The sequence below is a fragment of the Schizosaccharomyces cryophilus genome, assembly GCF_000004155.1.
Source record: "Schizosaccharomyces cryophilus OY26 unplaced genomic scaffold supercont4.5, whole genome shotgun sequence".
NCBI lineage: Eukaryota > Fungi > Ascomycota > Schizosaccharomycetes > Schizosaccharomycetales > Schizosaccharomycetaceae > Schizosaccharomyces > Schizosaccharomyces cryophilus.
The window spans coordinates 44,397-57,936 of record NW_013185628.1 but is presented as its reverse complement, the minus strand read 5'-3'; the positions used below and the strand labels follow the sequence as shown (position 1 = coordinate 57,936).

The 13,540-nt window shown below is 37.4% G+C and overlaps 7 protein-coding genes across 7 annotated transcripts; 5 read left to right on the top strand and 2 right to left on the bottom strand.

Moving 5' to 3' along the window:
- Positions 1-468: 468 nt before the first annotated feature.
- Positions 469-2,841, top strand: SPOG_00861 (hsp10-like protein). Its single transcript, XM_013169038.1, has one exon. The coding sequence runs from the start codon at positions 657-659 to the stop codon at positions 969-971; it is 315 nt and encodes a 104-aa protein (XP_013024492.1). The 5' UTR covers positions 469-656; the 3' UTR covers positions 972-2,841.
- Positions 1,396-2,151, bottom strand: SPOG_00862 (Smc5-6 complex non-SMC subunit 1; the record flags this gene model as incomplete). The annotated part of the gene is made up of 2 exons (XM_013169039.1): positions 1,396-1,518; positions 1,570-2,151. 2 exons carry the CDS (start codon positions 2,149-2,151, stop codon positions 1,396-1,398), a joined length of 705 nt encoding a protein of 234 aa, XP_013024493.1.
- Positions 2,842-3,043: 202 nt separating the features above from the next.
- Positions 3,044-4,823, top strand: SPOG_00863 (pig-C). The gene is made up of 4 exons (XM_013169040.1): positions 3,044-3,775; positions 3,824-3,971; positions 4,031-4,200; positions 4,247-4,823. Exons 1-4 carry the CDS (start codon positions 3,177-3,179, stop codon positions 4,302-4,304), a joined length of 975 nt encoding a protein of 324 aa, XP_013024494.1. The 5' UTR covers positions 3,044-3,176; the 3' UTR covers positions 4,305-4,823.
- Positions 4,824-4,874: 51 nt separating this feature from the next.
- SPOG_00864 (ski complex RNA helicase Ski2) lies at positions 4,875-8,607 on the top strand. The gene has a single exon (XM_013169041.1). It carries the CDS (start codon positions 4,914-4,916, stop codon positions 8,556-8,558), a length of 3,645 nt encoding a protein of 1,214 aa, XP_013024495.1. The 5' UTR covers positions 4,875-4,913; the 3' UTR covers positions 8,559-8,607.
- Positions 8,608-8,749: 142 nt separating this feature from the next.
- SPOG_00865 (RNA-binding protein Cwf5) lies at positions 8,750-9,921 on the top strand (the record flags this gene model as incomplete). Its single annotated transcript, XM_013169042.1, has 3 exons — positions 8,750-9,025; positions 9,080-9,436; positions 9,484-9,921. The coding sequence occupies 3 exons, from the start codon at positions 8,750-8,752 to the stop codon at positions 9,919-9,921; spliced, it is 1,071 nt and encodes a 356-aa protein (XP_013024496.1).
- Positions 9,922-10,149: 228 nt separating this feature from the next.
- On the top strand, positions 10,150-10,442 carry SPOG_00866 (respiratory chain complex assembly protein; the record flags this gene model as incomplete). The annotated part of the gene is made up of 2 exons (XM_013169043.1): positions 10,150-10,305; positions 10,356-10,442. 2 exons carry the CDS (start codon positions 10,150-10,152, stop codon positions 10,440-10,442), a joined length of 243 nt encoding a protein of 80 aa, XP_013024497.1.
- Positions 10,443-11,078: 636 nt separating this feature from the next.
- SPOG_00867 (THO complex subunit) lies at positions 11,079-13,526 on the bottom strand. The gene is made up of 3 exons (XM_013169044.1): positions 13,293-13,526; positions 12,343-13,233; positions 11,079-12,294 (listed from the first exon to the last, which is right to left on the bottom strand). The coding sequence occupies exons 1-3, from the start codon at positions 13,494-13,496 to the stop codon at positions 11,242-11,244; spliced, it is 2,148 nt and encodes a 715-aa protein (XP_013024498.1). The 5' UTR covers positions 13,497-13,526; the 3' UTR covers positions 11,079-11,241.
- Between the last annotated feature and the right edge of the window lie 14 nt (positions 13,527-13,540).

Below are 13,540 nucleotides of genomic sequence, written 5' to 3'. Positions count from 1 at the left end.
CACTGCTCCACCAACCTCCCCATGGCTCTTGCCGAATCGTTTTTGCTGCAACCGTGGGCAGTTTATCTCCTTGATTGGAAACTAAAATTAAACGATTCGGCTAATATCCTATCCCATGCTTTTATTTCTTTCAGGGTGATATACGTAATGGTAGGTAGCCGTCAACCCTCCTCCACAAGTTGTCGTAATCGATCAGCTCCTCTCCTATTCAACGTTTATCTGACGACGCAGTGAACCTTGTCTTTTGTTTTTCCTCTTCCTCTTACTTCATCGAAAAGAAACCCAAATAACGCATCCTTCTGTCTCGTTACTTATTTTATCGGAGAAGGCGGTAAATGCGTTTAAGGATGGGAGTTTTAAAGCAAATAAGAGGCACTCATTGGATCGGTGTATATGAAAGCATTGAGACGGAAAGAGAAAGCGGGGTAGCGATTCGCTAAATGGTTCATGCTCGAATTTTCCAGATGGTTTGCAAAATGCTTTTAAGGAGAGGAGAGAACAGGAAGATGCGGATATTGATACAACCTGCCAAAAACCAACTAGGAAAATACAAAAGATTCGAGTGTCTTTTCGATTCGTTTTAACAAGTTCTAACCAAAGCAATTCAAACACTTGAAAGTGGAAGATTAAAGGAAAAGCAAATCCCCACACATACAATGGCTACTAAGTTGAAGAGCGCAAAGTCTATCGTTCCTCTTTTGGATCGTATCCTTGTTCAACGGGTCAAGGCTGACCCAAAGACCGCTTCTGGTATTTTCTTACCTGAAAGAAGCCTTGAAAAGTTGTCGGAAGGTCGCGTTATCGCTACCGGAAAGGGCATGTTGAACAAAACAGGAACTCTCTCTCCTCCTAGTGTGACCCCAGGAGACCGTGTCTTGTTACCTGCTTTTGGTGGAAACAACATTAAAGTTGGCGAAGAGGAATATAGCCTCTATCGTGATCATGAATTGTTGGCTGTCATCAAAGAGTAAAGGAAGCTTTGGATTGCAGATTTTGCTTAATAAGAAACCATGATTCGTTGTCCAATGTGATGTTTTGGATCTTGGTTTCTTTTCTTGTTGAATGAATTAAATCTTATATTTTTTTGGGAAAGAAAATAGTAATTCTTGAACCTGGATCCCATTTCCTTAGGAAGGAACCCAAGAAATATTTAGCAGCATATTCTCCATACCATAATTTTGAAAAGAAATATATTCCATAAAAGAGATGATTTCATTTTGAAACAGTTTTACTCTCTTCCTCCTCTCTATGTCTTTTTCAAAGATTCTCATGATTTTTATGAGTATTAAGTTAGCTTACGATAGTCCTTGTGTCACTTCCTTGACAAGAACTTTATTTTTTTTTTCGTCTATCCTGTTTTTAAAAGGTGATATGCATAGAACATTCTCTTTCCCATTAGTACCATCTTCCAATCGTTGTAGCTTCTGTCCAATTAGTGCTGCAGTTGGGACATGACTCATAGGCCAAATGTTTGCAACAATACACATGCAAACAATATCCACATTCGCAAACATAGCCCTATAAACGTAAGTCAGTTTTGGTCGCTCTGTGTACTTTCCATTCACATACCGCTGTGACAATACCGCGACAAGCATTACACTCGTAGAGACTACTTTCATACTCATTATGTAGGTAAGCCTCCATGTCTGCCAATGCATGGTTTGTGAATGTCCATATCCCTTCGCGTTGATTCAACCAACCATCTCTTTCAAAAGTGCTCAAGTAGTTTTCAATAATAGAGGGAGCCAGCGACATGTCCCGTCGTGCATACTTGTGAATCTGGAGTGTAGTTATCGAGTACTGATACTCGTCAGCTTGCATAATCCAATCGATAATTCTTCGCATCAGTTCAATTTGGTTCGTCGAATATGGTGTGGCCATTTGCGAAACAGGGTCACCAGATAGATTTTGAAAATGCCATGTCGGTCGGCCATCGAGCTGGTCTTGAATTTTTTGAAGCTTAAAGTCGTAATTGTGAATGTTTTTGTTGATTTCATTCATAGTTTGACTCAGTGATGCTGACTCACCAAATAAATCATGAATCAGGCCTTGTACTACATCCTCATCAACTCCGAAAGTTCGATTCATCACATATTGTAGCACAAACTTTTGCTTTTCTGCGTTTTCTTCAATCCGCGTGTCTCCCTCCATAACACTTTAACAGTTTAGGATGAAACAATATGTTCCCAAAGGAACTACCTAATTTTGCTCTGCTTTTTTTTTTTTTTTAACGTGGTACTAACAATATCAAAATTTCTTTCATAAAAAGCAAGGAGAAACCAGAATAGCTTATATTATTTACAAATTCTGTCTTTGTTTTTCTGGCTACCAAAATTAAAGGGAAAAATATTAAATAAGCGCGTTCAAGGGAAAAGCAAGAAATCACTTAAAGTAGTATGATTTCCTCTTTACAAAAATATTTCCATTAATGGAAGTGAATGTATATCAAAAAAAAAAATAAAATAGTATAAAAACAATAAGAATAAAACAAGAAAATAACGGTTTTATGATATATTCGTCCCCTAACATTACTATTTCTGATGAACGTTATTCTACTGACTGTAATACTATATCTGAACTAAAAGTCGCTTTTTCTTGTTATAAACAAATTATCGGCAAAAGAAAATCCCAATTTCCTCCTTTCTGAATGTTCAGAACCTGCCAATAAGAAGATAAAGCCAAAGAAAATCACTTTATTTGTTCAACACCCAACTGTTTATTTATTTACTTGTTTGTTTACATGGTAATTTTCTACAGGAAATCAATTCAATCCGTAAACGCTCAGTAAATCCCTTTGATATCAATCTTACTTTTATAAACAAACAAAATAGATGTAAATCCACAAAATTAAAACTTGACAAAGCATACTTGGGTAGTAGAAACATCAAAGGGAAACCGGTTCAGTACTCTCTAGAGAAGGACAAAAAAGAATAAAAAGAATAACAACGACAGAAAAGATAGTAAAAAGAAACAAATTCAAACAACATAATCTTTGCTTTGTGTTTGCATCTTCATCTTTTCTTGGTAACCCTACCTCCTTTCCCATTCCCATATACGAAAGCCTTCAAACGAGTCCTCTAACGCTTCAGCTCTATGCCTGGGTGGGATTCATTCTAAACGAAAATTTTGTCTAAATTATAAATGGTACATGGTAAAAAAAATAAAAGCTAGAATCTATGGAAGACATCTGCGCTGCACCAGCACCTAAAAAAGTGCTTCCGTCATTGTTGTTAGATCCGTATGCGAAACCCAAGAGAAAGGAGGAAGAATTGCACAGTAGAAAACCTTGGAAAAAAGTCCTTTGGAGAAAACAAAATTATCCCGACAACTATATTGATCAGTCCTTTTTAAGTGGTTTGCAGCGAAATGTTAACATTCAGGTAACTGATTTTTGGTCGCTAGTAGCTGACAGCCTACCGATTTCTCAGCATTTATCAAGTGTGATGATATTTATTGCCGTCTTTGTTGGAATTCACAGAAAACAGCTGTCTTGCGGAATCGTCGGGATGATATCAAATGTAAGCGCTGTAGGTGCTTTTATACTCTGGGATTTGGTGTTGAGCAAACCGTGCCAAAGTAGATCCTTCCTCAATTATGCTGGCCTAATAAAGTCTTGTATCTTAATTGTCCTTACCCTCGTTGGTTTATCCCCGATTCTCATGTCTCTCACAAAATCTACTTCTGAGGACTCCGTTTGGGCCATCGCCGTATGGCTGTTTCTCGCTAATATATTCTTTCATGAGTACTCTGTGGATAGTATTCAACCACACGTACGGTAAGTTATAAAACATGGAGTCTTCCTCCGCTAACTTTTAATACCTAGACTTCACAATTCTTTATCCACAAACGCCGCTTTAAGCGCTTCCGTGGTCCTGGCTTCTCGTTTGGATAGATCGATACATGTCTTTTTCTTCGTTCTTTCTGCCGTTCATTGGTTTGCGCTGTTCCCCATTTTTCGAAAATACATTCACGTAAGCTTTCTTTTTCAAAACCGTTGCATTTTTTTGTTGATAAATACTAATATTTCAAGTTTTACTCGTTTTATGCTGATATGCTCATGACTCTTGTCCTTATAATGACTGCCTACTTGTCCCTTTATTTAGTCTCGTCGGTAATTATAGCGTTTGTTTTTCTTTCATCCATATTCTTCATATCCTTTGTTTGCCCTATTTGGTTTATAAAACTTCAAAGGTTTAAAAAGTATGACTTCCTCTCATGCTGTTTCTATGCTAACGATTTTCTCTAGCGAAATTCATGGTCCTTGGGACATTGCTTTGCCAAAGTTGGGACCTAATAAAGATTAACAAGCCATTAGTTTACATCGGCTCTACCAACCTCTATCTTACTTATCCGAGGCTTTTCGCTTCTATACCCATTTTTTTCGTTTTATACCTTTTCTCAAATCCATTAGAAAGGAATCTTCTTCCAAACCCCTTCTTTAATTTTTGTATATTCGTTCATAATCCCTCTAGTTTTTTAATCTTGGTACTTTTCTTTGTTCCAAGTTGCCCCAAACAAATTCAAGGCTGGTTCCATCAATGCATTTCCTCAATCTTTCTACTAATGAAGTATATATAAATGTATCATCATTTTTCGTGTTTCATGAAAACTTGGGTTACTTGATGTCATTTTGTATCTTTACTCAAAAGAAGCTTTATTTATTGAAGAAACTGAGCTGTCTACTTTTCTACGAAACTGTTTGGTCAAATAGTAATAACCCAATTAACCCAGTACTGCAGAGCTTCAATTTATCCACCACTAGTTATAAAACTCAGAAATAAATAAAACCTTTAAAAAACATTTAATTAAATAAAGACAATTCTTGCCAAAGATAAGCAAGACTGGTTGATCTCTGAAGACCTGTAGTGGATGTTGCCATCTAACCTCACCCAAAAACGACTTGACAAATATCCATGTCTGAAAGCCTTTTAAGTTCTATTCATGCTTCCAGTCAGTTAAGACATGTTAGAGATAATCTAAATACAAAAAAATGTACGAGCGAAGGTGATTTCGTCTCATCGTTGGATATAAATCAAGAATCACAAACCTTTCTTAAACCTGCAAAGTCGTTCTCTCATGAATGGGTAAAAAAATTGCAAAAACAATGGGAAAAAGAGGTAGACCATAATGTTCTTTTCAATTTCCCCAAAAGCTTGTCGCGCACTAACTTGCAATTTCGAAGGCAAGGATTAGAAGGTCATATCATAGATTACAAAGAAGTTTCTGAAGACATTGCTGATCTAAATTCGAAAAATTCATCAAGCTTTTTGAGGAAACCTGCTTCCAAAAGTGAATTTGTTCGAGGCAGTACCAATAATATACCCTTCTTGACGGATGATCCTGATGATCCCCAGAAAACAGCTGCCCCTAAGCCAGTACAAATGGCGTTGAAGGGAGAGGATGGTTTGTATCAAGTTCCTCCTGGGTTTTCTAGAGGCTTAGTTATGAACAAATCCGTCGAGGGAAACAACTTGAATGATGAATTTAATCCTGATACATGGGAGACAAAAATGGTGCGCCCTTCTACCCGCCAATTTACTACACTTAATGAATTAAATGAGCATCTGAAGAGCATTAACTCAAAACACACTGAGATTGATGACTTACTTCCCGACAAAAGCACCATCGTTGCCCTTCCTTCCTCAAGTGGCACTGTCTCCAAACGAAAAGAATATGCTCATGTTGTAGATAGCCGAGCTACTATAAATAACTTCCATCAGTTGGTACCTGAAATGGCCCTTAGCTTCCCCTTTGAGCTCGATAGCTTTCAGAAAGAAGCTGTTTATCATCTGGAAATGGGTGATTCCGTATTTGTGGCTGCCCACACTAGTGCAGGAAAAACCGTTGTGGCAGAATACGCTATTGCGCTTGCCCAGAAGCACATGACCAAGGCTATTTACACTTCGCCCATTAAAGCACTCTCAAATCAAAAGTTTAGAGACTTTAAGGAAAAATTTGAAGATGTAGGTATCCTTACTGGTGATGTACAAGTTAATCCAGAGGCATCATGTCTGATTATGACTACAGAAATTTTACGAAGCATGTTATATCGTGGTGCTGATTTGATTCGCGATGTAGAATTTGTTATTTTCGATGAAGTACATTACGTTAATGATCTGGAAAGAGGTGTTGTTTGGGAAGAAGTAATTATCATGCTCCCTCCTCATATAACTGTAATCCTTCTCTCTGCTACAGTGCCAAACACAAAGGAATTTGCTTCATGGGTTGGACGTACTAAGAAGAAAAATATATACGTTATATCTACTTCTAAGCGACCTGTTCCTCTTGAACATTATTTATGGGTTAAAAATAACGTCTATAAGGTAGTGGATCAACATGGCAGGTTCCTAATGGACGGATACAAAGCTGCGAATGATACGCTTAAGAAGCCTGATAAAATATTACCACCGTCCAACAACAACAATGCTAGAGGTCGTGGTGGAGCACCTCGTGGTCGGGGATCTCAAGTTAATTTGATGCGTGGAAGAGGTAATGCCAAGTCTGCTGAACGCCGAGATGCAAATACTTGGGTACATTTAGCTGGGCACCTTCAGAAAAACAAACTATTACCAGTAATTATCTTTGTCTTTTCAAAAAAACGTTGTGAGGAATACGTTGACACTTTGTCGAACAGGGATTTGAATAACCATCAAGAAAAAAGTGAAGTTCATATAGTCATTGAAAAGGCCGTAGCTCGCCTGAAGAAGGAAGACAGAACACTTCCTCAGATCGGTCGTATGCGTGAAATGCTTTCTAGGGGTCTAGCGGTACATCATGGCGGATTACTACCTATAGTCAAAGAGATAGTTGAGCTTTTGTTTCAACGAGGCCTTGTCAAAATCCTTTTTGCAACTGAAACATTTGCGATGGGTGTTAATATGCCTGCTCGATCTGTTGTGTTCTCCGGTATCCAGAAACATGATGGACGAAGTTTCCGTGAGCTTTTACCTGGTGAATATACTCAATGTTCAGGTCGAGCTGGAAGACGTGGTTTAGATGTTACAGGGACAGTAATTATTTTATCTCGAGCTGATCTTCCAGATACAGCCAGTTTACGACACATGATTCTCGGTCCTTCGACAAAATTGATCAGTCAGTTCAGACTAACATATAATATGATCCTCAATTTGCTTCGTGTTGAAACATTGAGAATCGAAGACATGATTAAACGAAGTTTTAGTGAAAATGCAAATCAGACACTGATGCCGCAACATGAAGCTGAAATCAAGTCAAATGAAGAGCAGCTTTCTTTACTTAAGAAAGAGCTCAATGAAATAGATATACAACAGATGAAGGAATGCATAGTTTACAGTGAAGACTATAAAGCATACTCTAGGAAATTGCATTTGAAAGCTATCTCCGCAGCTACAGGAAGACGCGTCTTTCGTGATGGAAGATTAATTGTCTATCAGCAACCTGATAGTACTCGTAGCATCGGCGTGCTATTAGGAACAGCAATGCGTACTACTTCTGCAGATTGTACATTAGAAGTTGCTTACCTGACACCTCAGAATGCTATGAAGCGCCCTTCAGATTTACTGGCTTTCACAGAACCTTTCTTGGATATATTAGATGCTTCACTCTTTACTGAAAATAATCAGTTCAAATTTGGACTTGTTAGTCTTTCAAGCGTTGAGCGTGTATGTAAAACCATTTTACGTATTGATTGTGGAGGTATACGTGACCGTCGAGGGGGTGCTTTTAGAAGGTTGAGCGATCAATTTGCTTCAGTTAAGGGATTTAATGACAATGTTTTTGATGAAGCGGATTGGAGCAAAGTGAAAGATTTTGATTTCCATGAGGCTCAAGAGAAGCGAACATATGTGGGACAAAAACTTATGTTTTACGAACCATTACTACAAGATAATTTTGTTACCCAATATGCACTATGCTTTCAAGAATATGACTTAGAAAATAATATCAGAAACTTGCGGGATTTTATCTCTGATCAAAACCTTGAGCTTCTTCCTGATTATGAACAGAGAATTCGGGTACTTCAAGAGCTTCAATACATTGATGAAAATAAAACCGTTTTATTAAAGGGTCGTGTTGCGTGTGAGATAAACTCAACTAGCGAACTGGTGTTAACAGAACTGATTTTGGAAAATAGTTTGGGTGAGTTTTCTTGTGAGGAGACTATAGCCTTGCTTTCTGCTTTTGTTTTTGATGAGAAGACGGAAGTTGAACCCAATATTTCTTCCCATCTACAAAAAGGAAAAGAGATGATTCTTCAGGTTGCTGAGCGAGTTAATCGCATCCAGGAAAAGCATCAAGTGTTATACTTTAATGAGGGAAATGATTTTGAATCTCAACCACGCTTTGGCTTGATGGAAGTTTGTTATGAATGGGCAAGAGGTATGTCGTTTAATCGAATCACCGATTTGACAGATATTTTGGAAGGTTCCATTGTTCGTACAATCATTCGGTTGGATGAAGTTCTTCGAGAATGTCGAGGTGCAGCTCGTGTTGTAGGTGATGCTTCAATGTATTCTAAAATGGAAGAATGTCAAAACCTCATCCGCCGTAATATTGTCTTTTGCCCCTCCTTGTATATGTAAATTTTTGCTCCATAGCTATTTCAAGAATATGATCTAAGTTTTATGAAGATATACAATTTTAGCATGTAATTACTTAAAAATGTACTAGCTTAAATTTCTTTTATTCGTAAAAACCATTTTTAGTCGGTTTTCTGAGTTTACCAAGTACAACCTATCTAACTCCACGAACTTAACTAAACGTCGTTTTAATCATGTCTTTAGTACCAAAAGGCGACGTCAATAAAATTGAATGGGAAGATGTTGAATTTCCAAGTATTTGCGAACGTTGTCTAGGAGATAATTCGTATGTTCGTATGACTCGTGAACCTTTAGGACAAGAATGCAAAATATGTTCGCGGCCGTGTACAGTATTCCGTTGGTCAACTACTAGGGAAAGAAAGAGAGGAAAAACTCAAATATGTGTAGGTTGTGCTCGATTGAAAAATTGCTGTCAAGCGTGTATGCTCGATTTGCAATTTGGGTTACCGGTATGTGATGCTCATAGAAAGAGATGGATTATTATAAAACTAACTAAACAATAGATTGCTTTACGTGATGCTGCTTTAAAAATGGTAGACAATGGACCAACAAACGACATAAACCGGGAGTTCTTTGCTCAAAACCAGCAAAGACTCTTGAAAAACGAAGAAACACCATATGATAGTCAAGAGTCAAATGCCGCTGCTAGAAATCTGGTTCGAAAGACCGAGCGACGAGAGCCCTACCAAAAACCCGCGCGTAAGAAGATTGATGAACAAGAATCTAAACAGCTCTTGAAGGATGCTAAAGCAAGTGATACGTCCAAAAGTTCTGAAAAGTCTCTCTTTCCTATAAAAAAAGTTGCAAACGGTCGTGTTTTGCTTTCAGTTGACATGGAGCCTCCTAAAGATAAAAAAATTGTAAGTAAATCATCAGGATCCAGGATTCAAAACTAACTATTATCAAGGCTTCTCTTTTTATTATTGGTGTTGAGGACGAACTCCCGGATTATAAAATTCGAAGACATTTTGAACAATTTGGTCCCTTAAAATCTGTCGTTTGTTCTCATCGGGCAAAATGTGCCTTTGTCAACTTCAAAAGCAGATTAAGTGCTGAAATTGCAGCTGCCTCTTGTGCCAATGGTGATCTTTCTATTGACGGATTTCGTCTTAAAGCTCAATGGGGAAAACCTCGTTCTTTAGGAGGAGCTGAGCAAGAGACTAGAAATGCAAAATTGTCAGATTTAGTTATGCACGGAAAAAATGCTACCTTAGAAAAACCTTCCGACGGAGATCAATCCATTAATAAAGCTGATAATACTGGCTCATCTTCTGCTCCGACTCCTGCTGTTGCTCAACCAATTTCTCCAAGTCAACCACAATATTCATCACAGTATCCTCGGTAAAAGAGCAGATATATATATTTTTATTTTGTTGGAAGTACTCTAAGTGAAATAGATGAACCTAGAAAGGATCTATATACTTTTGACCGTATTCCTGATGATAACCGTCACCTACTCACTATCCTTACTTTACTCGAACGCTCATCAATTCTCGACGACTATATATTTCCAAATTCCGATCTATTTTCATATTACTTATTTAATTTTATTCTGCAATTGAATAAATAAAAAATGAGTTTGACTCCAGACGCCAACACCAACTCAGTGGAAGATAATGAGAAGGACGCTTGGGACACCGCTCTTGAAAAAGGAGGATGTGTCGAAGAGCATTTAAGGCTTAATGATTGTTATTGGGATAAACATGATTGGAGAAAATGCTCAAAAGAGGTAAATTAAGGATCTTTTTGTGAAGTCACAAATCTGACCTGGCATATTAGATGAATGAGTTTAGAAAGTGTTGGGAAAGTAGACATGGGCCACTTACAAGCTGCCCTATCAATATGAATTCAGAAAAAAAGAAATAACTTGATTCATCTGTCACAAGTACGGCTTCTATGCTCCTTTGTCTCTTTCTTGAGGATTATTTTTACCAACTCGATACAAAGCAAAAGATGCTTTGTTCGAACTTTCGAAGCCAAAGCAATTAAGAAAATCATTTACGAAACGTGTGAGCGCTACCAATTTCGTGCATTGTTTATGTCCTCCTAAACTTTGTTTACAATAGGTTAGTGTCTTGTTTATATTGACGTTTTGAGAGGAGGGATTTTCTCTCATATTTTTGCAAGTGCTTTTTTCTTACAAGACGCTTTTTTTGATATCCTTAATATAAAATAAAAAAAATGCTTACTGTTGCTCCTGTAGCGTTGATTTATGGAGGTACTGCGATCTTTGCAATTGTAGAGATTTTACTGGAATTACAACTCATTCGTATCGAAAATGTCTTAGTGGTAGGTACTTTATTCCAGTCAACGTTACTTACTCTTTAAACCTAGTGCCTTTCAGTACTGTCTGTCTTTTCTATGTTATGGATGCTTTTAGGATTTCCATTTCTGAATGTACTCTCTGGATCAAAATTCACGAGCCTGCATAAAAGCGAGTAGTATTCTGGTAAACCTTCATTTGATTTTTATTTTATCTTTAGATTTCCTAGATTTAAACTAACCGAATACAGCATTCAAGAACAAGAAAAACCCAAATTAGGCCTAAAATACGTCGTAATCTTTTTACTTTAATTAAGATAAATTAATTAAAACTATGATGAAAAATTCCTACACCAACAAAAAACTTTGTAGACATTATCCTTACATACATTAAGACTTCCAACTAAGAATCAGTGTTCTCTTTCTCTTCAGTTTTTTGACGTTTTGGACTTAAACTAATAGTTTCTTCATTTACATCTCCTTCTCGAGATCGCTTCTTATTTTCTGAATCTTTGACGTTCTCGGCCTCCTCTGTTCTTTCCTCATGCGCTGCTGTAGAGTTTTCATCAGAGGGATTACTTACTTTATCGGATTGATCTTTAGGCACTGATTTTGGTTGTTTATCGGTACCATCTTCTTTTTTGCTTTCATATTCAGCTTCATCTTTTCCATTTTCCTTCTGAAGATCTGTAGATAAATCCTTCTGATCATTCGACTTTTTCAAATCTTCCTTTGTGGTTACAGGCTCAATCTGCTGCTCTCCTTTAGACTCTGGTTCTTTATCTTCATCCATTGGCGTAGCATCTTGAATTTCCTGCTTTTTTTGTTCTTCTATCACTTTCTCATGTAACTTTTCATCACCCTTCTCAACGATGTTTATGTCGAAAGCAGGATTCATATTTGTTTTCGGCTTTTCCAATGTCGTATGACCTTCAATAGCCTGAGACAATAGCTCCAGATCACCCAACCCGGTAAATTCAAAGGCTTCTAAATGCGAATTGATCGCAGAACGAAAAGCACGCCAAGTTTTTGAAGCTTTTGCTTGTTGATGATATTCTCGCTCATCTTCCTTTACCGACTCTTCAATTTCAGCAGAGTCGTGTCTTACACCAGAAAGGAAACTTTTCGGAGTAGGTATCTGATATCTTTCTTTCTTTTTTAAATCTTCTAAAGAATTCTCTCCAGCATTTTTCCATATTTTAGCAAGCGCTGCATTACCCATGGCATAACGGATTTTCGGAGGCGTACCTGCAACTTTTTTTAGACCAGCAACCGCTTCATCTAAAATGGATTTATCAAGTAAAGGCTTTTCAAACGAAAGACAACCAAAACCTTTCCAATTTTTCCAATTACTTTCCACGTTGATCACGGATGTCACTGTATCAAAATAAGCACCATTCTTTAGTTCTTTTAAAAGTGCAAAAATCCGATTCAGTAGGTTTGACACGTTCTTCTCCTACAATATGTTAGTCAATCAAAATTCCTTTAACGATCAAAAACATACATCTTCGTCAGATAAACTTGTATTAGGCGCTACAGACTTATTTGTGAAAGGACGGTTTTGGCGTGACTCCAATCGTTCTTTAGAAAAGTCTAACAAAAAATCACATAAAATAACAGCCTGCAGCAAAAACTGAAGACGAAAACTTTCATCTATCAGTTGAAAGTCAAAAAGAGGAGGGGAACGAATGTAATTTGGACATAGATTGTCGTTTATAACTGTGTACTTTTCCGGAAGCAAAGCATTCGACGTAGGGTTAATAGTAGGTTTGGGATTATCTAAAAAAAATGTGTTTTTTTGAATAGACTCAAAAGATTCCAAGATAGTATTTGTGGAATTCAAAAACTTTTGTAAATTATCAGAAATCTGTGCAATTTTTGGTGGCTGGACAAGCAGATCTTGTAATTCCCAAAATATTTGATAGAGAGACTGCACTTTTTGAGAATAAGAGGCTTCATTTCCATCGGATGCAGGGATATTTGGTGACGAAACCTTGGTAGTAATTACTGAATTTTCTAGATTATAATCACCACGAACATTAGAGCCGCTCCTTTCTTCTGGAGCAAAAGCTTTGCTGAGCAAAATATGAATGCGACCACAAAGCGCAGGGTCAATTTGTCTCGAAAGTCGGCGCAACAATTCGTTCGAAATACGCAGTAAAACAGGTCCACGACCACGATTACTGACTAAACCATCCAAAAGAACTGATCTTGTCTCAAAATACTCATACAGCCTTCGGCACTCCGTTAGACTATGAATGTCCATTAACTCCTCTAAAATTAAAAACGGGAAGACTGCATCACAGTAGGAAGCATCAATTTCATTCAAGACAACTAGTAAGTCTAGGATTGAAAATAGCTCCTTAACGTTCTCCTCAAAGTCATGTTTTTTAGACTATAAGTGATTCTTGTTAGCAAACATTCCTCAGCGTAACAACTTCAAGCGGTTCTTACACTAATTTCATAACAACGAAAACGAATGGCAGTTTCAAATTCAAGACAGTTGTAGAATTCAGCTGTGATTTTTGACCATATTTCACTTTTTACGAATTCTCTGAACTTGGTATTAAATGGTTGCTCTGTAGAGCTTGGAATGGTCTTAGTTGAATAGATATCTGTAAACTTCTTAGTCAAGGAGAGTTTAGCATCCATTCCCATCTACACTCCCTTTATATTCGCGACTTCAAGAACAATGCGCGTCA

Excerpts from the sequence above, each read along its gene's own strand:
- SPOG_00867 (XM_013169044.1), bottom strand. The coding sequence starts at position 13,496 with ATGGGAATGGATGCTAAACTCTCCTTGACTAAGAAGTTTACAGATATC. Across the intron at positions 13,234-13,292 it reads TTCGTTGTTATGAAATTAGT|TCTAAAAAACATGACTTTGA; the intron begins GTAAGAACCGCT and ends AATCACTTATAG. Across the intron at positions 12,295-12,342 it reads CAAGTTTATCTGACGAAGAT|GAGAAGAACGTGTCAAACCT; the intron begins GTATGTTTTTGA and ends AACATATTGTAG.
- SPOG_00863 (XM_013169040.1), top strand. The coding sequence starts at position 3,177 with ATGGAAGACATCTGCGCTGCACCAGCACCTAAAAAAGTGCTTCCGTCA. Across the intron at positions 3,972-4,030 it reads TTTTTCGAAAATACATTCAC|TTTTACTCGTTTTATGCTGA; the intron begins GTAAGCTTTCTT and ends TAATATTTCAAG. Across the intron at positions 4,201-4,246 it reads AAACTTCAAAGGTTTAAAAA|CGAAATTCATGGTCCTTGGG; the intron begins GTATGACTTCCT and ends GATTTTCTCTAG.
- SPOG_00861 (XM_013169038.1), top strand. The coding sequence starts at position 657 with ATGGCTACTAAGTTGAAGAGCGCAAAGTCTATCGTTCCTCTTTTGGAT.
- SPOG_00864 (XM_013169041.1), top strand. The coding sequence starts at position 4,914 with ATGTCTGAAAGCCTTTTAAGTTCTATTCATGCTTCCAGTCAGTTAAGA.